At 35.0% G+C, this 23,398-nt stretch overlaps 2 protein-coding genes across 6 annotated transcripts in view; one reads left to right on the top strand and one right to left on the bottom strand.

Annotated features, from left to right (window-relative positions):
* The window catches only part of LOC136836022 (uncharacterized), a 70,179-nt gene that overhangs the window by 15,676 nt on the left and 31,105 nt on the right, over window positions 1–23,398 (top strand). The gene's annotated exons all lie outside the window — the stretch shown is intronic.
* The window catches only part of tsl (torso-like), a 66,553-nt gene that overhangs the window by 21,441 nt on the left and 21,714 nt on the right, over window positions 1–23,398 (bottom strand). For 2 of the 4 annotated variants that reach the window (XM_067099942.1, XM_067099951.1), the window contains exon 2: window positions 17,474–17,930. The exons of the other annotated variants lie outside the window; for them this stretch is intronic. In XM_067099942.1, coding sequence (XP_066956043.1) covers window positions 17,474–17,520 — 47 coding nt within the window. In that variant the 5' untranslated portion in view covers window positions 17,521–17,930. The remainder of the gene's footprint in view (window positions 1–17,473; window positions 17,931–23,398) is intronic. 4 annotated transcript variants of the gene reach the window in all.

Genomic DNA, 23,398 nt, shown 5'->3' with positions numbered 1-23,398 from the left:
TAATGCCCTTAGCAGATGAGTTAAGTACGATTTCACTTCTAAAAGACAGAATGCTCAAAACAAGATTTATGTTGTTAAAAGCACTTGAGGATAAATGTCATTTGTTTTTTATTAGAGAATATGTTCATCTCGAGAAATGGGAGTAACATTTGTGTAGATGAATGAGGTACGTAGATGTAAATGATATATTAACCACATTGTGATAACTAACAAAAAATATATATGTATACAATATAAAAAAAATATATTTGTATAAAAGATAACTATGTGCAAAACTATGTAAATTTTCTTAGTAAAAGTTGAAAAAAAAAGCTGTAGAAGTTAGACTCAGGGTATGATTGCCTAGATATGGTGATCATAAAGTGATTAGTTTATATGTCGAAAGGAAACGCTGTTCCCCACATAAACAATGTATAATTAAATTTGCACAGAAACGAATAAATAAATATTATTTTTACACTTTTTTCCGAGCCAGATCCCATAAAGGAAACGGCTTAATGTTGGAGCGACATTTTGACTCCCAGCTAATGCTATCTACAGCTAGGTGTACCATTAGTCAGGGTGGAATGGAACCACGGACCTTGCAAATGAAAATCCAGTGATCCACCACTGAGCAGAAATGATTCTTGCTGTGTTGGGTGATGTGTGTTTGGACTGATGGTTGATAGATAGAATTACTCATGTCCAAAAAAGGTAACAAGGAAATATGCATACGAATATGCACAAAATAAAATAAAGTGTCAGGATGTAAATGTCTGAAAATAAGGAAAATTTGATCAAGATTTATCGAGAGAGAGAGAGAGAGAGAGAGAGAGAGAGAGAGAGAGAGAGAGAGAGAGAGAGAGAGAGAGAGAGAGAGAGAGAGGGCGGGGTCACAGATTATTCTAATGTAACAGTCTCTTTTGGAGAGCGAAAGATAAACGTGTGTGCGTTTTTTTTTAACCTTTGTTTGTTAGAATAACATCGAGGCCTGATTCATGTAGACAGTTTCATTTCTCGTTAAGTATCACTTCATTCAAAATACTGACTGGTCAGAGATCACTCTATCGTGGTAGGCCTTTCAACGAAGCTTGCGGGATAAAGTCATGAGGAGTAAAAAAAAAAAAAAAAAAAAAAAATCCAGACGTGAGGTCGTCTGTTCTTATGTTCTTTCAGGACTTGAAGATAACAGTTCTAAGAATCTATCTAGGTCATTTTATGTGTGTGTGTGAGAGAGAGAGAGAGAGAGAGAGAGAGAGAGAGAGAGAGAGAGAGAGAGGAGGGGGGGGGGCGCTGTTAAATTAGTGGTTTTATTTTCTTTTAGGTTTTGAAAGCTTGCTAGCCTACAACTCCTTCCGAACTCACGAGGACGATTCACTGGATTAGCCGTGAACCTCGCCCTGTCCTATTATGCAATTCTCCTTGGTGTGTCTGACTGTTATACGCCACAACCTCATTACAATGAACTAGATGCATTAAAGATAGAAATATACACACTTAGTCATATTTGGAATTGAATCTGCGCACGAGTTCATTGTTTTCAGTGTTCCAACACCCCTATTAGACTTCCAACCGTTACAAAATGATTTGATACGATCATATACGAAAAGGTGTTTCTATGGGGCACAGTAATTCTGCACACTTAATCTTCTGTATTCCGAGAAGGTGGTCACAGCATTCCATAGATGATAAAAAGAATCTTATGTTGTAGCCAAGAAGCAGTGAAGGACACACACCCACCAGTTTTTGTACCTTATCGAAGACGCGAATGTTGGTCTATTATTAGTGCATCGGTGAGATTCAACTAAGTGAACGTGGGAATGAAAATGTTATTCTAAGGAATGCCACATCAATAATAATAATAATAATAATAATAATAATAATAATAATAATAATAATAAAGAATAGACTGAACGTTAATCCAGCTCTTGCAATGACGGGATTGATAATGAACTCATAGGCTGATTCCCTGGTGATGACCTTCGGAGCTAGACTGCTGGACATCAGACGTCTCTTTAACCTTTGTCCTTTACTTACGTATCACATGTACCCGTGCACGCTGGGATGCCCATACGAAGACGACGATACCTTGAAATTTGGGAAGGTATTCGAAGACAATGTGCAAAAGATAAGAGCCAAGTTATTGCTTTCGCACGCCTAGACCTATATAGAGCAACGTGAGATTCGAACCCATAGGAAGAGTTTCAAGTTCGCTTAGTTTTTTGTACTTATAGTTTTCTTCTATTCAGTAGCAGCCTTTACCTGAGAAAAGAACTGGCTGTGAACGATAAACGCGCAGATTTAGGAAGGCGTGAAAGGCAGACTTTCACTCACCATTAGCATAATGAAGTATTATTGTACTAAAGGGTACTGAAAGGAATGAACGCGTCGCGTATTGGGTTACTAATCTTGCGTGGGCGAAAGTTGTTTTTATTCACATGAATTTTACCTCTCTAAAAGGAATGAATGTCCATACAGCTCTCAGGTATTCTGGAAACAAGTGCATAGTTTTTTCATTTTATAGGGTTTGCCATTAATTAGTAGTATGATATAACTATACACATATACTCTATATATATATACATACATACATATATATATATATATATATATATATATATATATATATATATATATATATATATATATATATATATATATATATATATATATACGCACGTGTGTGTGTGTGTGTGTTTGAAAACAGAAACATACATCTGATTGATTGCCGTCCATCCTCTGACTGCTCAGCCAAGGATGAAACTGCTCAAGCAGAATTTTGTCTTCAGATGCTGACACACGTCGCTTGCCACACGACGAGCTGTACACGTGTCACACTGTCAGGTTTTACACGTGTATGTAAGTATGTATGTATGTAAAAACATTGATCAAGGATGTATTGAGGTTTAATAGAGAGAGAGAGAGAGAGAGAGAGAGAGAGAGAGAGAGAGAGAGAGAGAGAGAGAGAGAGAGGCAGCATTCATCACAGTTATCTCACATATTCATTAATTGATTATCATGAAATAAAGCGAATATTTGTACATGAAACTCAAGGTTTTACAAGATTATCTTGTGAATGATCTACGCCTCAATAATCTGTAATTATCGCCGGGAGAAAGTACTCAACATACCTAATTTAATTACTGCTCAGAATACAAAATGAAACAATTTTGTAATCTCCGTGGACTGTAAAACGCCCACGTCACCGGAGCACATCGTTAAGATGTGTACCCGTCTATGCTTTATCAGTAAGTTATCAGAAGCATTGGCAACACGGAAATAATAATAATAATAATAATAATAATAATAATAATAATAATAATAATAATAATAATAATAATAAAAACTTGTAATGAAGGCACACCCATAATAATAGTAATAATAATAATAATAATTATAATAATAATAATAATAATAAAATAACAACGATAATAATAATAATACAAACTTGAAATGAAGGCACGTCCATAGTAATAATAATAATAAATAATAATAATAAAATAACCATGATAATAATAATAATACAAACTTGAAATGAAGGCACACCCCTCATAATGAGCTTAGTCAGAAAAGTAAAAGCAGCAATGAACAGGTTACAAGCCACCTTCACAGACGGCATTTCCCCTTGACCTTCAGAGCTGTGACCACCTTGAAAAAAATAGATAGATAGAAAAAAAAACGCGGCAATGGATCACGGACGCGCAACTCCCTTCGGCCATATTGCCACTCCTTTTTTCCTTGCGTTGCCGTATAGATCGAGGAGGTGTGATATAATCTGTTTAGAATGCCGGTTTTTTATCAGTGAATTCCCAGAGAAAAAAATCGCACTAGAGAGAGAGAGAGAGAGAGAGAGAGATAACAATAATTACCCAAAGAAAAAATAATGCAACGGAGAGAGAGAGAGTGAGAGATAACAATAATTACCCAAAGAAAAAATAATGCAACAGAGAGAGAGTGAGAGATAACAATAATTACCCAAAGAAAAAATAATGCAACAGAGAGAGAGTGAGAGGTAACAATAATTACCCAAAGAAAAAATAATGTAAAGAGAGAGAGAGAGAGAGAGAGAGATAACAATAATTACCCAGAGAAAAAATAATACAACAGAGAGAAATAACAATAATTACCCAGAGAAAAAAATAACACAACAGAGAGAGATAATAATAATTACCCAAAGAAAAAATAATGCAACAGAGAGAGAGAGAGAGAGAGAGAGAGAGAGAGAGAGAGAGAGAGAGAGAGAGAGAGATAACAATAATTACCCAGAGAAAAATAATTCAACAGAGAGAGAAAGAGAAATAGCAATAATTACCCAGAGAAAAAATGATACAACAGAGAGAGAGAGAGAGAGATATGACAATAATTACCCAAAGAAAAAATAATACAACAGAGAGAGAGAAAGAGAGATAATTACCCAGAGAAAAAATAATACAACAAAGAGAGAGAGAGAGAGAGAGATAACAATGATTACCCAGAGAAAAAATAATACAACAAAGAGAGAGAGAGAGAGATAACAATAATTACCCAAAGAAAAAATAATGCAACAGAGAGAGAGAGAGAGAGAGAGAGAGAGAGAGATAACAGTAATTACCAAGAGAGAAAATAATACAACAGAGAGAGAGAAGAGAGATAATTACCCAGAGAAAAAATAATACAACAGAGAGAGAGAGAGAGAACAATAATTATCCTGAGAAAAATAATGCAACAGAGAGAGAGAGAGAGAGAGAGAGAGAGAGAGAGAGAGAGAGAGAGAGAGAGAAAATAATAGAGAGAGAGAGAGAGAGAGAGAGAGAGAGAGAGAGAGAGAGAGAGAGAGAGAGAGAGAGATGACAGTAATTACCCAGAGAAAAAATAATACAACAGAGAGAGAGAGAGAGAGAGAGAGAGAAAGAAATAACAATAACTACCCAAAGAAAAAATAATGCAACAGAGAGATAGACAGAGAGATAATTACCCTGAGAAAAAAATAATAAAACAAATAGAGAGAGAGAGAGAGAGAGGTTTAACAATGAAACAATTACGTCAGAAATCGATGATCATCGACGGCGAATGAACATTTCAGCTGTTACAAAAAATTCAATGTGGCTTAAAGAGCAAACAAAATATTTGCTTAAAAATGAGGTAAATAAACAGACAACGCAGGCTAGTTATGCTCCTCAGAGTAAAGAGCATATATGATCAAAATCTGACATATAAAGAAAACAGACAACGCAAAGAAGCCTGGAATCACAGCATGATAAAAATTATATAACACAAGATGCACAGTCATGCAGTCAAGAGGAGCATCTTCCACGGTGAAGGACAACCATTAAGTATTTATCCTCTCGTGCCATCTTAAACTCGTCATCACTGCGCATGTCTGGAAGATTGACCGTGAAGGACTTTTTACGTGGATACCGAGAAGGAGGTTTAAGTATTGCACAAGAATTTAATTTGAAAGAAATTTAAAAGGGTCATTATTAACCGTATAGACCTATGATGGATGAACGTACCTTTTGATTATTATTATTATTATTATTATTATTATTATTATTATTATTATTATTATTATTATTATTATTAAAAAATACTCATAGTAGCATGAGTCTTAAAATGGAGAAGCAAATCCACAGTTATGTATATGTACATATATTTAAAGATAAATCAATATAGATAACTTTCGGGAATTTGTTCGGGGAACCGAACAAGTTCCCGAAAGGTATCTATACTGATTTATCTTTAAATATATGTACATATACATAACTGTGGATTTGCTTCTCCATTATTATTATTATTATTATTATTATTATTATTATTATTATTATTATTATTATTATTATTATTATTATTATTATTATTATTATTATTCAAAAGATGAGAAATCAAAACGAAAATACCATCACTCTAGAAGACTAAGGGACGGTGGAATCAGTCGTAGAGATTTAGGTATTGCACAAGAATTTGATATGAAAGAAATACAAGGGGACAATTATCAACCTTATAGGCCTATGATGGAAGCCAATTTAGAGATTTAAGTATTGCATAAGAATCCGATATGAAACAGATCCAAAAATGCAATTATCAAACTAATGGGCCTATGATGGAAGCTAGTATCTTTTAAGAAAAAAAAAAAACGAAATTACTATGGTATCTTTTGAGAAAAATAGAGGGCTACTTCTATCACTATCGAAGATCAAGAGACGACGGAATGAGTCGTGAGTCGTGAAGGCATTTGCATCGGCACCGCATTCGCTCATTGTTTAAAAACCGAGCAATTATCTTCAGCGACTCTACCACTCGTTTTGGCCGCAAGCTCGACGCGTGGGAGAGGGCCGCTACCTTGACCTTTCCTCTTAAGGGACGTGTGGAAGGAAAAAGGAAGGAGTATGTGACCATAGCCACCGATGGCCATGATGTGACTCTGGGGGTGCCATTGGCAAGGTCATAGATCATGGAGTAGGCATTGTGGTGGGTAGCCTGACAGTTGCTCAGCAATATTCGTAGTTAAGGTTCGTATAGGTTGGTCTAGTGTTAAGAAGTGTAAATAAATTGTGAACTGCTGTCAATACACCAAGTGCATTGGCAGCATTTTCACCATTTTTAGTTATTCACATTACCTGCACCACTTACTTACGTTACCTGTACCACTGCAGGTACACCAAGTTTACCTGCACTGGCATAGGTACGCCTGAATAGCTTTAGGGAACTGTCTTCAGCATCTCACATGAAGACAAAAAAAAAAAAAAATTAAACCATTTTGCATTGCAAGAGTGGCGTAAGTTATTTAAAGATTTCTGCTTATATTTTATATGTTTATTTCAGTTGGCAAATGTTGCATTGTAAAGAAAACTGAGGATAACGAACGTTACTGTTGTTATACAACATCCAAAGCTTACTACAGAAATATATGAACACTGGTCAATGTTTTCGCTTGCGTAAACATGTCAGTCTTAACCACGGTCTAGGAAGACCTTCGCCCTGAGAAAGACTAGACCGTGGTCTCAACTAATGTCTTAACTAACGTAGCCTTGACGTATACCTTTTGACGTCTTCCTAATAACGCCAAAAAGACCCTGTCATGAGATCTCGAACTTGACGGCATGCAAAATACATTTACGTAGTAACAGAGAAACACACACTTATACTTTCAGGTAATATACTATAAAATTATGTATTGCATTTAATAACCAAACTATCTAGCTCAGTATTCGCTAGTTTTCCCCTTGGGGAGGATAGTGCCAAAATGGCTCAAATCTTCGATTTTCAGCAAGTCTTGGGGTCTTACCGGGTGAAGTTGCTAGCCCCACGGCTGTATTTCTGGACCCTAGCAGACACTTATACCCATTTATATCTATAATGACTGATAGGGCTGTAGGCCGGGAACCCAGTGCTTTATATATATATATATATATATATATATATATATATATATATATATATATATATATATATATATATATATATATATATATATATATATATATATATATATATATATATATATACACATACACACACCCACACGCACGCACATACATATAAATTATATATATATTATATGTGTGTGTGTCTGTGGTGTGTGTTTGTGTGTGTGTGTGTGTGTGTGTAGTAAGTAGTCCTGAACGGGACGGATGGATTTTAAGGAATAATAACATCCTCCGATTTTAATAAGAGAGAGAGAGAGAGAGAGAGAGAGAGAGAGAGAGAGAGAGAGAGAGAGAGAGAGAGAGAGAGAGAGAGAGAGGGCGGGGAGGGAGCGGGGGGAAGAGACTTAGAAGGAAATAATGAGCCATAAGCTAAAAAAAAAAAAAAAAATAGAGTCGAGCCTCCATCAGAAATAAAATTGACAAAATCTTTAGCCTGATGGGCTCTCCAGGCTTGGTTTCAAACGAATTTGGCATTTCTGGAAGTAGGTCCAATTTCGCCTCTTATAAGCCTGTATTGAAACTGGGACCCAATTTCTGCATCGCGCTAATATCGTTGAAAATCACTTAAACACGAGCAAGAGTCATCAGAAAAGGTAATACCAAATGACATACACACGGAAATTAAGAGACAAATACCTCATTTGAAATGGGTGGAAGGCACATTTCGCAAAAAGTGGCGCCCTGTGTCTTCAAGGCTTCTGCAGGATGGACTTGAGCAGGTCGCCTTGGATAACCAGGATCTCTGGCTTCCATATTTAAACCCGCAAACTGGCCCACTTCATAAACCAGGGCCTTTAGGGTTCTCTGGGAAGCACCAGAGCGTCCTGATAACACCAGGGACAGAAGATTCCCTCCGGTAACCCCGGAGTAAAGCCCTTACTTAGAAAATTGATCTGACTTACGTTTGCAAGAAGACACAACACAGTTGTGTGTATTTTTCCAAAACTAAACCAAATCAATTTGACTAGCAGAGGCTATATCCCTGGGATTCCGGAGGGAATCTTTGTTCCCCTGGGGTTGCCAGGGATTCTCTGGTGTTCCCCAGAGAAGCCCAGAGGACCTGTTTTATAAAATGGGCCTCTTTGCTGGTTTAATTATGAAGACCAGGACACTGGTTGCCCAAGGGGACCTGCTCACGTGCATCCTGTAGAAGTCTGGAAGAGACAGGTCGCCTCTTTTTGGCCAACGTGCATACCACCCATTCCAAATGGGGTATGTGAATGGTAAAATTATTTCTGTAATGCATGTCATTTGGTATTTAATTTTCCAATATGATAATTTTTATGTGTGTGTAAATTACTTCCAATTATTTTATTTCTACCAAAATTATTATTATTATTATTATTATTATTATTATTATTATTATTATTATTATTATTATTATTATTATTATTATTAGGCATCATGTTGGTGATGGGTAGATTTCGATTCTAAGTGCAATAAACACGAATTTAACGGGGATGAGTACAGCAGAGTCAAAATTAACCTTTATACCTTGATTGCCGAGAGGATTAGTTCACTGTCACCCTATTTTTAACTCAAAAAAAGAATTACGTAGATGAAGAGATTTTATGAAAGAAAGCAAAATAATAATAATAATAATAATAATAATAATAATAATAATAATAATAATAATAATAATAATAATAATAATAATAATAATAAAAAAATGAGTAAATAAAAAACAAAAAATGCAGTAAAATAAAATACTTAAAAATGAAGGAAATTGCCCTACTAGAATCTTCCCGTAGGGGGTTAGTGCCTTCAGTGCACCTCGTGCGGTGCGCTGTAGGCATTACTTAACTGCAGCGTGCCTTCGGCCCCTAGCTGCAACCCCTTTCGTTTCTTTTACCGTACCTCCTCTCATATTCTCTTTCTTCCATCTTACTTTCCAGGTTTTTCTCCAGTTACACCTTTCAAATCTTTAATTGTCAATTTCCGTTTCAGCGTTGAATGACCTCATAGGTTCCAATGCTTGCCCATTGGCCTAAATTCTATACTCAGTTCAATTCCTACTAAAATCTCATTGCTTAGAAGTCATCGGCTTACAAGAGCACACTCAACTGATTACATATTTTCCAATATGCGTAGCAGGAAGATTCCATTCAAATCCTGAGCCTCATCTCAAAAAATTAAAAAGTAATTAAATATAAGCAATGCTCTCGCGCATGCGTCCGTACGACAGTAACATTCGCTATCACTGCTGGTTTATTGTCAGTCTAAGTTTAGCTATTGGCGTCGATTAAATTATTTTTTATTTGAAAATATTCATTGACTTTACAAAATATATTAAGGAAACTCTTACATGAAGATTCTCTCAGTTTAATATTACATTTATTTTGTAGGAATACGGATCTCTCAATAAAATATTCCATTACTTATATTTAATTATTTTTTATTATTTTGATATGAGGCGCAGTATTTGAATGGAATCTTCCCGCTACGTACGAGTATATTGGAAAATATGTAATCAGATTCTAGTAAGGCAATTTCCTTTATTTAATTTTTAAATGTTTTCGTTTTGCTTTTATTCATAAAATCTCTTCATCTACCATCATTCTTTTTTGAGCTAAAAACAGGGCGACAGTGAACTCATCCTCTCAGCAATCCAAGTATAAAGGTTAATTTTGACTCTGCTCTACATGTTCCTGTTAGATTCAATTATGCGCAAAAAAGGTTAAGTTCTGTTTTGGAGTGGGATGACTTGTCTTCCGATACCCCGTTATTGCCTTTTTAGGCCTCGCCTAGAAAAAAAAAGAAGAAGGAGAAGAAGAAAAAATAGAAGATCACTTTGAAGGGTCTGCATTCAATGGGTAAAGGTTAAGAGTGATTTACCGGAGGATTTCCGTGATACTTAGCGCTTGTTTCCTGGATACAATTTTCAGATTTGATTGAGGGCAAAATGTCACCTGATAACCTACGATCGACCAGTCAATTCATTAGGAAGGAAAAGCCTTGTATCTGAGATTTTTTCGGTAATTTCAGAAGGGCTTAATTGCGAGTATTTCGTTCAGTTAATTTATTGATGAAATTACAATAATTTAACTCAGATGATCTATTTAAGTAATTTCTTTATAACGAAGGAAACTACTTAGTAGTCATATAGTACTTTTTTAATAGATGTCCCTTGAGTTGTGATAATTCTCAATAGCCAAAATATGGTAATTCTCAATAGCCAAACTGATAATTCTCAATAGCCAAACTATGATAATTCTCAATATCCCAACTATGATCATTCTCAATAGCCAAACTAAGATAATTCTCAACAGCCAAACATGACAGTTAATTTCAATTTTAAATAGAAACACGTCGTACCTCAATATAATCTCCAGATGAGTGTTTTTATTCCATTACACAAGTAAACACTTTTTGCTCGTTTGGCATCTGTTTACTTATCTGGACCATGGCCTAGCCAGGCCGCAAATTCCGAGATGTATTTCAGTATTGCACCAGTCCCGTTTTTTTTTCCCATGCCCCTAGGTTAGGTTAGCTTAGGTTAGGATAGGTTGGTTGGGTAAGCTATCATGTTTAATTTGGGTGTGGGAGACATAATGAGATCATTTTCAAGAAAATTCTATGGTTAGTTTTTAAGATGTGGCGTCCCGCTTTTTTCAGGGAAAGGTTCCGTTCTCGGTTACATCTCGGGAAAATGCATCCAGGCCTCATTACGATTTTCTGAATAATAAATCACTGCCTAAGTAATTGTTTTCGCCGCTGTCAGTTCATGGATGGAATTGTGAACGACAGCCTTATAATTTTTTCTTGGTAACTCAACAGTACATATAATCCTTCAGGGCAGTCTTTAGAAAAAGAACTGTAAGTGTTCTGTCATTTCCTGGAAATAAACTTGAAGGTAGAATCAGAGTTACCGTATTTGTGGTACGAGAGGATTCGAGACTGATAACAAATCTGAAAACATGTGGAAATAAAATCATCGTTAATGTTAAATTGGCCATGAGATAATAAGAGGCAAAAAAAAAAAATATATATATATATATATATATATATATATATATATATATATATATATATATATATATATATATATATGGGTGGCTAGATAAAAGAAAAATCTAAATTTCTCAATTTCATGTGGCTGTCAGTTTAGCCTGGCATCAGTTTTGGGTCAAGTGAATCACCTCTTCTTGTTGACTGAGCTGGCCTTATACCAGCACCCGCCCTTATTCCTTTAACACCCCGTAATCACTAGATATAATCACTGGCGATGAGATAATACAAAAAAAAAAAAATTGTTAATAGAACCACCACGAAAGCTCGTTTCCGCCCTTAACCCGCGTTTTAACCGAGGTTACGGGGAGACTGATTACCTCACGAAATGCAGGAAAATGACTCTCTGCTTGTATGCCTCAGATCAGGTGATGATGGGCGTGGCCCTTTGGGACACGTATGAATCAGCCACTCCCTCGCGTCGTTACCAGAACAGAAGCTTTGGGATTTGTCTCGTTTCTGGCAACACTGCTGTTTTGGGTAACCCGAGTGAGAATTATACTCACAGGGCAACTAGCATATAAATTTTATAGACCATTTTATCTTCGTCCATTTTTTATTGCTGTCATTATGTGAATCCAAATAAAAATTATACATAAGATCCTTATTAATATATGTATGGCTTTTACTATGGTTCACAAAATGATGTTAATGAAAAATGATTAAAGAAAAAATGGTAAAATTATATGATAGTTGCCCTTTGATTGTGATAATTATCGATTTGCAAGACAATATTAGTCTTGGGATGACCTATACCCAATACTATTTAAATTCCCAAGAGTTACAATGAAGAATTTATGAAGTAAATGAAAGTATAATGTGCGTAAGAAAATACATAATTTTCAAAAAAATTTTGCTATGTTTCATATGAGACAAATGGCAAATAGTACAAAAAAAAATTCACTATTCGAAATAGATGCTGAATATATACGAACCTTCTACCTACATAATCATCTACAAAAATGCGACTGCAAACAATTATCAAAACATGAGCGTATCTGCTCACACCTATATTTACTCTTAACATAAATTAAATGAATAGATAAATTTACTGTTTTGTAATATAAGTTAAACACAATAAAATTTTTTTTTTAATGAAATGTAATAAGTCATTTTGAAGGAATCTCTCTCTCTCTCTCTCTCTCTCTCTCTCTCTCTCTCTCTCTCTCTCTCTCTCTCTCTCTCTCTCTCTCAAAAAGGCACAACTCTCATAAAACCAAAGGTTTCTTATTCTGATGAACTGGGATTGATCGAGAAAATTATGAAGGAAGAGTAAAGAATTGATTATTCATTATTTGTGTCCCTCGTTACAACTAGCAAAACAATATGAGAATGGCCTCTCTGCAATTTCTCCAAAGACTTCAGGAATTAGAATATAGGAAGCCATATTTATTCTCCAAGTGTAGGCTGTTAGATTGAATGAAACCTACTTCTGCAAGGAGATGTGCCTACACACTTATTAAACATATATATTATTATGTTTAAGTTAATCAGTATATATATATATATATATATATATATATATATATATACTGATTATATATGTATATACATGAAAATATATATTTGTATATATATACATATATGTATATATGATATATTTTATATCTATATGCACATACATGCATACATAAACATATATACATACATATATATATATATATATATATATATATATATATATATATATATATATATATATATATATATATATATAATATAGTTGAAAACAATGAATTATCCTACATGATCTAATTACCGCTGACTGTATCGTCCTGTATTTCTAAGATAATTTGCACAGCATTGCGTATGAAAAAGTAAACAAATAAATTATAAAAAAAATAATTAATCCCTGGCTGATCTAGCTACTACAGCCGCCTTTCTCCGGCCTTAGGTATGTCCTTGCTTAGTATAATGTCTGCGGTTGGTAATGGTTATACTCTTTCTTCTTCATAAAGCCTAGTGGGAGTTATTGGACGTTGTAACTTTGACTCTTTATTTCCTTTCTTATCCAATTTGCGAAGTCAGTCATAATGTGCATTATATCTTCATAATGCTGAAAGGGAATAATGGATTTAATGTCAAGTACTGCCATGTTCTCTGAATCGCTTCTACTAATTCGCCCATTGCATTTCACTATGTAAAAATTCAGTGAAGTTCGATACTAATTTGCTTATCCAGATACTCTTAATGTGGAAAAAGTTATGAAGAGAAAATAATAAGGCTTTTCTTCATTGCTAGAAATATTTTTGAGGAGAAAAACCCTAAGATCGATTTGGCCAGTTCGTTCGGCTTGTATGATACGCGATAAAAAACTCACTTCGATCGATAGCACTGTAGCTAAATTTTACCGTCTTTATCTGGCTATAAAAACCAGTTATCTCTGGTGTCAAAAAGCGTTAGTTATCTGTAAACTGCGAATAAAGCGAAAGTTGAGGAAATTCCAGAGAGAAAGCGTATTGTAGGCCTTGGTAAGGTCAGTCAAAAGCAAATGGGTTTAATAGTAGGCACCAATCGAGATCAACGTTAGCAGGTGTTAACTCAGTCGAGCCGAACAGAGAACTTAGACTTAAGGCACGAGAAAGATCTAGCCTCACTTTTGTCTGTCCGTCCGCACTTTTTTCTGTCGGCACTTTTTCTGTCCGCCCTCGGATCTCAAAAACTACTTAGGCTAGAGTGCTGCAGATTGGTAAGTTGATCATCCACCCTCCAACCATCAAATATACCAAATTGCAGCTCTCTAGGCTCAGTAGTTTTTTAAAATTTTATTTAAGGTTAAGTTTGGCCATAATCGCGTGTCTGGCAACGATATAGGCCAGGCCACCACCGGGCCGTGGTTAAAGTTTCATGGGCCGCGGCTCATACAGCATTAAACCGAGACCACCGAAAGATAGATCTATTTTCGGTGGCCTTGATGGTTATACGATGTACAGAAAACTCGATTGCGCCGAAGTGCAGTTTTTATTGTTAGTGGTTATGATGATTATTGTTTCTTATGTGCATTAGTTATTATTATTGCTACTGTTAATGCCGTACTCAATGTTATTGTAGTGCTTGGAATGAAATCATTTTGTGAGTAAATGAAGTATCGCTTCCCGTTTTCTTTTGGTAACTTCTGTTCTTACTTGACAAATTTCGTCCAACCGATTGGGAAAAGAAACAAAGAAACTGGAGTGAATGGACAGGAATTTCTGCTAATAGGCAGTGGCAAGAACTCACAAGGCAATTCAGTGCACTTTATAGAAGTAACATTCTTCAGAAGTTGAAGTCTATATTTGGAAGGAAAATACTGAGGACTGGAGGTTGGAAACTATCTAATGCTGACGGTGGATTTCCTGAACTATAAACTTTTAATATACATTGACAATAGCTGGAGACCTTTTGGCATTGTCCTCATGTAAGTTAAGATATAAACATACATACTTAAGATATAAACATACAAACTAATATATACGATATATATATATATATATATATATATATATATATATATATATATATATATATATATATATATATATATATATATGCATATGCTTTCAAGGGCAAAGTTTTCCAGTATGCAAATTTCGTTGAATTCTATATACATATATATATATATTTTTGACAGAATTCAACGAAATATATATATATATATATATATATATATATATATATATATATATATATATGACATTATATTTGGAGTTTTTGTTTTTTGAGAATACTATATATACACATATATATGGCTTTTATGTATAATATATATATATATTTATATATATGTATATATACATATATATATACATATATATATTATATTTATGTGTGTGTGTGTACGCTATTACAGAAAACTTCATTGCAACGTTCAAGTTTCCCCTCCTACTCATTAAATAGACGATGAAAATATTATTAACAGCTTCACTTTCCTCATCACTTCTCAAGATGAGAAAAATATACAAAATTTATAATTATAAGAAAATAGCTCTAGCATTCACTTAAAATACCTCCCACGCCCATTACTAAATTTTGACAGACCAAATAAGGAAAAATATTTAAAATAGCATCTGGTTATCTTACCGGGCTAAGAAAAGAGCTTTCTATTGGTTTGCTTAAAATAATCTTCGCCCAAAATATCCCAGACTAAAAACCTTAAGCAAGGAATTAATCTGTGAGCGTGATTGGAATTCCTTAACCAGCCCTGCAATGAGAATGTATGTAGAATGTAAATAATATTCGTCTGCACACGCTGCATATTTGTTGTAGTTCATTTTCTTTCTCTAAGGGATTTTTTTTTGCACCAGTCAGTTTTACTCCTCTCTCTCTCTCTCTCTCTCTCTCTCTCTCTCTCTCTCTCTCTCTCTCTCTCTCTCTCTCTCTCTCTCTATATATATATATATATATATATATATATATATATATATATATATATAATATACATACTCGTGTATATATATATATATATATATATATATATATATATATATATATATATATATATATATATATATATATATATTTATACATATATATATCTTTGTGTGTATACACACACACGCGTATATATACTGTATACATGTAGAATCTACTAGTCACTTTTTTACCAAAAACGTACGTAATATTCGTTAGCCACAATGCCCTCTCAACTTCTCGAATACTTCACAAATACATATATATACCTGTAACAAATTGATATTAAGAACAACAACTATACAATTACAATAGCAGAACTTCCGTTAATCATTTCAAGGGAATGTTCCCTGAAAAAAACTCACTAACTCCAAAACTCGAAAGAGGCAACGTCATCACAAAACACACACAACAACTACGTAACTGTCCATAGGACTAAGGCATTCTAACCCTCGCCGACTATAGGTTTCTGAAGATACGAGAGAAAGGGATAACCTCTTGACCTTTTTTCACGAGATAACTGCCTTCGGGAGGTCATGGGTGTCAGAGCGATTCATGAGGATGAGGATGCATCTTTCGTGCCTTCGGTGAGAGAGAGAGAGAGAGAGAGAGAGAGAGAGAGAGAGAGAGAGAGAGAGAGAGAGAATGTGTAGGTGGGAATTAATACTTTGATTAACAAGCTAATACATTTATTGCTATCTTAAGGAGAGTTCAAGTATTGCTATTAATGAGAGAGAGAGAGAGAGAGAGAGAGAGAGAGAGAGAGAGAGAGAGAGAGAGAGAGAGAGAGAGAATGCGTAGGTGGGAAATAATACTTTGATTTTCAAGCTAATACTTTTATTGCTATCGTAAGGACAGTTCAAGTATTGCTATTAATGAGAGAGAGAGAGAGAGAGAATGCGTAGGTGGGAAATGAAACTTTGATTGACAAGCTAATACATTTATAAAATACATTTATTGCTATCGTAAGGAGATTGCAAGTATTGCTATTAATGAGAGAGAGAGAGAGAGAGAGAGAGAGAGAGAGAGAGAGAGAGAGAGAGAGAGAGACAGAATTTGTAGGTGGGAAATAATACTTTGACTGACAAGCTAATACACGTATTGCCATCGTAAGGAGGTTTCAGTTATTGCTAGTTAAATTAAAAGTTAAGCTGATTAACAGCTCTTCTAGGGCTGGACCGAAGGATTATACTTATTTTACGTGGCTAAGAACCAATTGGTTACTTAGCAACGGGACCTACAGCTTATTGTGGAATCCGAACCACATTATAGCGAGAAATGAATTTCTATCACCAGAAATAAATTCCTCTAACTCTTCATCGGCCGGCCGGAGACTCGAACTCGGCCCTGGCGAGTTCCAGTCCACAGCTCTACTGACTTGCCCAACAAAGAGATATAGTTATTGCTAGTAATGAGAGAGAGAGAGAGAGAGAGAGAGAGAGAGAGAGAGAGAGAGAGAGAGAGAGAGAGAACGAAACTCACATCTAAAATAAATGAAAAAAAAAAAAAATGTGTGCGCCATTTATAAAAAAAAGATATGCACCCACTTTCTGTACTTGTTTGTGGCAAACCATTCCTAGATGCCACTGCACGTGTTTGTCGTGTATCAGACCTAGTACCATATGTTCAAACACATTAAGAACCCAAATCATTAGAAACATTACAAAGTAAACCGCCAAAAGCATACTTACGCACTCAGGTGACTGCTGACCAGACCACACACCGTACTTTTGAACATTTCCGTCCCATGGTTAGAAAGAGTGGCCCTCGTGTAATTGGAAGAAACCTCTTTAGCCACTTTTCCTGTTATGGGATCACCACACCGCCTACAGTAGGTCTAGGGACGCTTCGAGTCTTCGTTGCAAACGGAACTAAATACCATTTTCTAACGGACAGTTTCTTTAACGGAAAACAAAATCTCGTTCCTCTCGTTGATGATGACAATAGCCGGGGTCGTTTCACAGGCGCCAGGTGTTTTCGTTTAAAGATATTGCCAGAGCGAAGTCAGGCAAACACTGAGGGTCTGTCTCTCTCTCTAAACGCAGGGCCCAACGGACGTCGAATAATTAGTCCTTCCCTAGAGAACCTTCTCACACTGCGTGATTGGAAGACTCTCACTTCGGTGCTGTCATTTCTTTGAGTCCCTCACTTCTCGCGGGGGAAGAAGCATATGATGAGAAAGTGAAATAGAGAAGGCATAACGCGCGATATTCGTTTGTCATATCGGTCATGCGTGATCCTTTGTGTGAGGACTGACTGTTTGTTCTGCTTGATGTCTTTTAAGAGGTGTTGAGAATGTGCTCTAGGCTTGAATGGGGATGTTGCAGATGTGAAATATTCTTGAAAATTTTGATGTTTGAGTTTAATAAGGATAAAAAATCACTAGAATCTCTTTACACTTAGAAAACCTGAATGCTTAGACGTCAAAGAATTACGTTGTCAATTTATCTAGCATGAAAATCTTGAATTAACGCACCTTAGTACATGCACATGCGCATGCGCACATACGCCCAAACAGATACACACTGAGATGTCAATGCATATAATCAATGCGTTTACGCCATGTGTGACCTAGGATAATGAATACTCACAATGTAAAATTGGAATTAACAAGGGAAATAATGACAATAGACGTATAGCTTTATTATGATTGTTGCCAAATTTTAAGATAAGTGAAGCAATTACAGCATTGTAATTCTGAATAACAATGCATTACTAAGCAATGTAATGTAAGACCTGAATTATATCGGGGCAGACAAGGCCGATGATACACGAATGGTAAAATTATCATATTTATAGTTATATCAGTAATTAACAAATATATGAATCATTAATATATATATATATATATATATATATATATATATATATATATATATATATATATATACATACATACATATACATATACATATACATATGTAAATGGATGTACGTATGTGTGTGTGTGTGTTCCAGCATAACTCTGAAATGCATTGAGCAATTGCAACCAAACTTGGTACACATATGACTTACTATCTGGAAAAGAATACTGTGTGGGTAAGACATTACTAGCACCAAAGGGCACCAAAGGGGGTGGGGGATGGGAAGGGGTGATATCTAAAAATAACTGAAAGCAACAGATATTAGTGCCTAATCCATAGTTTTTGAGGTCGCTTGGATGAATAGTGACACTCCCGATGCCCTTTAAGTCCAAATTGAGCCCCGGTAGGAAGGTGGGGTGAGAAGGGGTGAAAAATAAAATGTGAAAAATGACAGATATCATTGTCTAATCCGTAGTTTTCAAGGTCGCTGAGATGAATAGTGTCACTCCCAGTGCCATTAAAGTCCAAGTTCATCCCCGATAGGAATGTGGGGTGAGAAGAGGTGAAATATAAAATGTTAAAAGGGAAAGGGAGAGAGTGAGAGAGAGAGAGTAGAGGGGTGTCAGGGAAGAGAGAGAGAGAGAGAGAGAGAGAGAGAGAGAGAGAGAGAGAGTGGAGGGGGTGTTAGGGAGGAGAGGGAGAAAGAGAGAGAGTTTATTGGTTGTCATTCAAAGTTTTCCTGGAAGCGCTGGGTTGGTCACCTAGTATATATAAGTATATATAAGTGTATATATATATATATATATATATATATATATAAATATATATATATATATATATATATATATATATATATATATATATATATATATATATATATATATATATATATATATATATATATATATATATATATATTTCCAGATTCCATTGTCGATTTTAAGCTTCGTCGATTTCAATACCAACACCCGATCTGAATTTAAATAGCAGTACTTTCACTTATAAAAATATTTCATCAAAATAAGCGACAGCGCAGTTCCTGACATCCAGCAACACATTCGAAATGGATTTCGTATGCTGGGTACTAATCATCTGCACTATATATTATATATAGATCTCAAAACGTTGTACTGTCCATGTCGTAGATGCTTACTACTTTGTTAATATTCACACAATTCACATTTACTTTAAGAGATAAGTTCTCATAGTGCTACATTGCCAAGGAAGAGTTGATGACAGATGGTGTGGTTCTCATCACAAAAATGAATACCCACAGCTTTAATTCTAGAGAGGAGAAAGTGGACTCTAGAAAGTCATTTATCAAGATGGAGTCCTCATCTGACGCTAAAAGCATGAGATCCCAAATAGAGGCTGGGAATGCTTTCTGCAATCGGAATGCATAATCAGACCTTTTAGTCTAGAGACCTCACATGTGAGAACTAGGTAGTACGAGAGATTGCTGAACTAGTGAGCTTGTTCCAAGTGTCAGTTTGCACGATAAGAAAGAAAGAAAACATGGAATGGTTTGTGTACAGTCTTTCAAGGTAGTGAATAGGTCTACGATCACTCGTAACATTATAGCACGAAGCCATTGTTTTCCTAGTCCTTAAAAAGGATGCGTTCGATTGGTAAAAAGTTAATGTGTGTCTTCTCACGCACTGCGCGAACCATAACGTTTGCGCTGAATCTGCTCTGGGATTCACAAGTTCTTTCCACTTTCTAACCACTGTCAGTTTTTTAAACTGAGAGAGAGAGAGAGAGAGAGAGAGAGAGAGAGAGAGAGAGAGAGAGAGAGAGAGAGAGGACCGGCGGAAGAAATAAATCCTTGTTTAGTTCATCAACCATGATCTTTTGTTTGGAACATTTGGGGAAGAGAGAGAGAGAGAGAGAGAGAGAGAGAAGGAAAATAACTTTATATACTGGTATATTACTAATATTGTAAGGGATATAAGCGCAATAGGTCTATGTACATTTGAAGATGTGACATAAACAAAAAATTTTTGTAAACTTTCACAGCAGCATCATTTTTGGGCAAAACCAGATGTACAGTTTCGTATGACTGTGTCCCTTCTAACCACATAAATCGGGCAGTTTCGCATTCCTCGTGAGTATAAAATGATTCAGGCTGTTGGTTCTAAGTGAATGCCTTATCAGAAATGCTTCATTCTCCTTGGTGTCCTAATCAATTGTCTATTGACAATGGAAATTAGAACATAAACGTTAAGGAATAGGCACTTTAATGGTTACCAGTGTTAAAAATTATCCCTTTAACGAAAAAAGAAAGTAGTTCTCGATAACTTGTACGGTAACCATTACCTGAGGTAAAGAGAAGCAGATTTGAACTAGCCTGGAGGATGCTAGTTTTAGACTATAGACTTATCTCTTCCCAAATCATCCTCTTTTTCTTTTCTCAATCTTCTTCAGACGATCGTTCTCAGTCTCGCTTCATCTTGTACTGAGATCTATACAATATCTAAACAGTTACTGATATCTCGGTCCCATGAACGTGGAGAGTGTCATAACAGGAGTGACTACAACCTGGTCCGGTTCAACGTTGACCAATGGGCTCTCTTTGGGCGAAAAACAGGTATGAGAACAAAAAATAATCATTGCTAACTTTAGCAACTAGCAATTAAGCGGAAACCTGATACAAATCGACAAGAAATATATCTCTCTATACAATGCACCTGCCGAGCCCTGCCGCATTCAGTGCGTGGGATTAAGTCCAGAATGAAAGTCTGTCCTACAATCCTTATCAATCCTTGCAAGTTGCTGACCGTGGACACTAGAAAGGAATGTTGATGGAATGGCTCCATATACCGGTCAGTTAAAACTGTGACCTTATGGGAGTTGACTGTCAACTCGACAGAATAGAGGAAATCTACTTCTTGGTGGTATGCTGTTGGACACCGAAGTGCGAAAATCCCTCGGTATGAATGTGTGTATGTGCGTGAGAGAGAGAGAGAGAGAGAGAGAGAGAGAGAGAGAGAGAGAGAGAGAGAGAGAGAGAGAAATCCACCCATAATATAATGTTTTTACGAGACCAGGTAATTAAGTAGATCTTGCAGACTAGTTTTAACAATAAATTTCTTGAAACGAACCTAATGTGATAAATAAGATTTGAGACGATTCTAGCTATCCGAGCCTAATATTGACTGGAAGGCACGCTTATTAGCAGAGAGAGAGAGAGAGAGAGAGAGAGAGAGAGAGAGAGAGAGAGAGAGAGACTATACATGTACACACACTTATATACCTATGTACATATGTTTATATGTATATGTATAGAGAGAGACTATATGTCCATATATATATATATATACATATGTATATACTGTATGTATATATGTACAGTATACACACATATATATATATATACACCAATGAGCAAGGTATGGGAATGCCCGAATACAGACATTAAACGGAGGCGGACAGGAATACTCTTGATTAGTCATTTGATTGCATGTTTATTCCCAACGTTTCATAATCCATGATTACATCATCAGGGTTCTAGAATTAAAAACAAAAACATTGACAATAAAAATTACAGAAAAATTATGCAAAGGCAAAGTCAGAACATAAAAATGACAATCGACTTAAAAGGAAACTTTTACACAAAGGACACCGAGGAACAGGTAAAATACAGAGAAATTAATTAAAACAAATAGAATATATAAAAAGACAAGTAAAAAAAAAAAAATTAAAAATTTATATTTAAAATATTTATGTTTTAAAAACACTAAAATTTTTAAATCACATTAAGAAAACAAATAAATAAATGAATAAAAGTGACTAATGGTATGGGGCCAACCTGTCAGTACGACACAAATACAGAAAATGAAGTCTTCAAAGGAGAAACAAAACAACAAAAGCATTATCATTATGACAGGTACAAAGGAACAGCCGAAGTCTGAGTGTTCAACTTCGGAACAAGCTGTTTTATCATAAGAGACTCGAGTATTGGTAGTTCCAGTTGGCTAGAAGTTCGTCCAATTATGTAGAAATCTTTGTTTTCAATGGGGTTTTACAAAACATGACTTCTGATGTTGGAGTGTTCGGGGTTGGAGATTTTTACCCCCGCACGAAAACTTATCCCCTATGTGAGTCTATGCGTACTTTTTAGAAGTCTCCGATGGATCCACATATATATATATATATATATATATATATATATATATAATTTTTAATTTTTTTTTTTTTACTTGTCTTTTATATATTCTATTTGTTTTAATTAATTTCTCTGTATTTTACCTGTTCCTCGGTGTCCTTTGTGTAAAAGTTTCCTTTTAAGTCGATTGTCATTTTTATGTTCTGACTTTGCCTTTGCATAATTTTTCTGTAATTTTTATTGTCAATGTTTTTTGTTTTTAATTCTAGAACCCTGATGATGTAATCATGGATTATGAAACGTTGGGAATAAACATGCAATCAAATGACTAATCAAAGTATTCCTGTGTCCTGTTTAATGTATATATATACATATATACATATATATATATATATATATATATATATATATATATATATATATATATATATATATATATATATATATATATATATATATATATATATATATATATATATATACAGTATATATATAATGTGTTCGTGTGTTTATATGTACGTGTAAAAGGCAAAATCCTGGTAGGCGGAATTTGATTTCAGCACTTATATAAAGATGTAAGCGTTGAAAACGATTTTTATTTTGGGACATTCGTGAACAGATGATAATGAATGAAAACTGTTTTCTAAAATGAACTTCCTTTTTCCTATCTTTCTTCTGTAATGAAAGTGAATTTTGAAGTGTCTGTG

This window comes from Macrobrachium rosenbergii, chromosome 4 (assembly GCF_040412425.1).
Source record: "Macrobrachium rosenbergii isolate ZJJX-2024 chromosome 4, ASM4041242v1, whole genome shotgun sequence".
NCBI classification, from domain to species: Eukaryota; Metazoa; Arthropoda; class Malacostraca; order Decapoda; family Palaemonidae; genus Macrobrachium; species Macrobrachium rosenbergii.
This window is presented reverse-complemented; position numbering and strand designations above follow the sequence as displayed.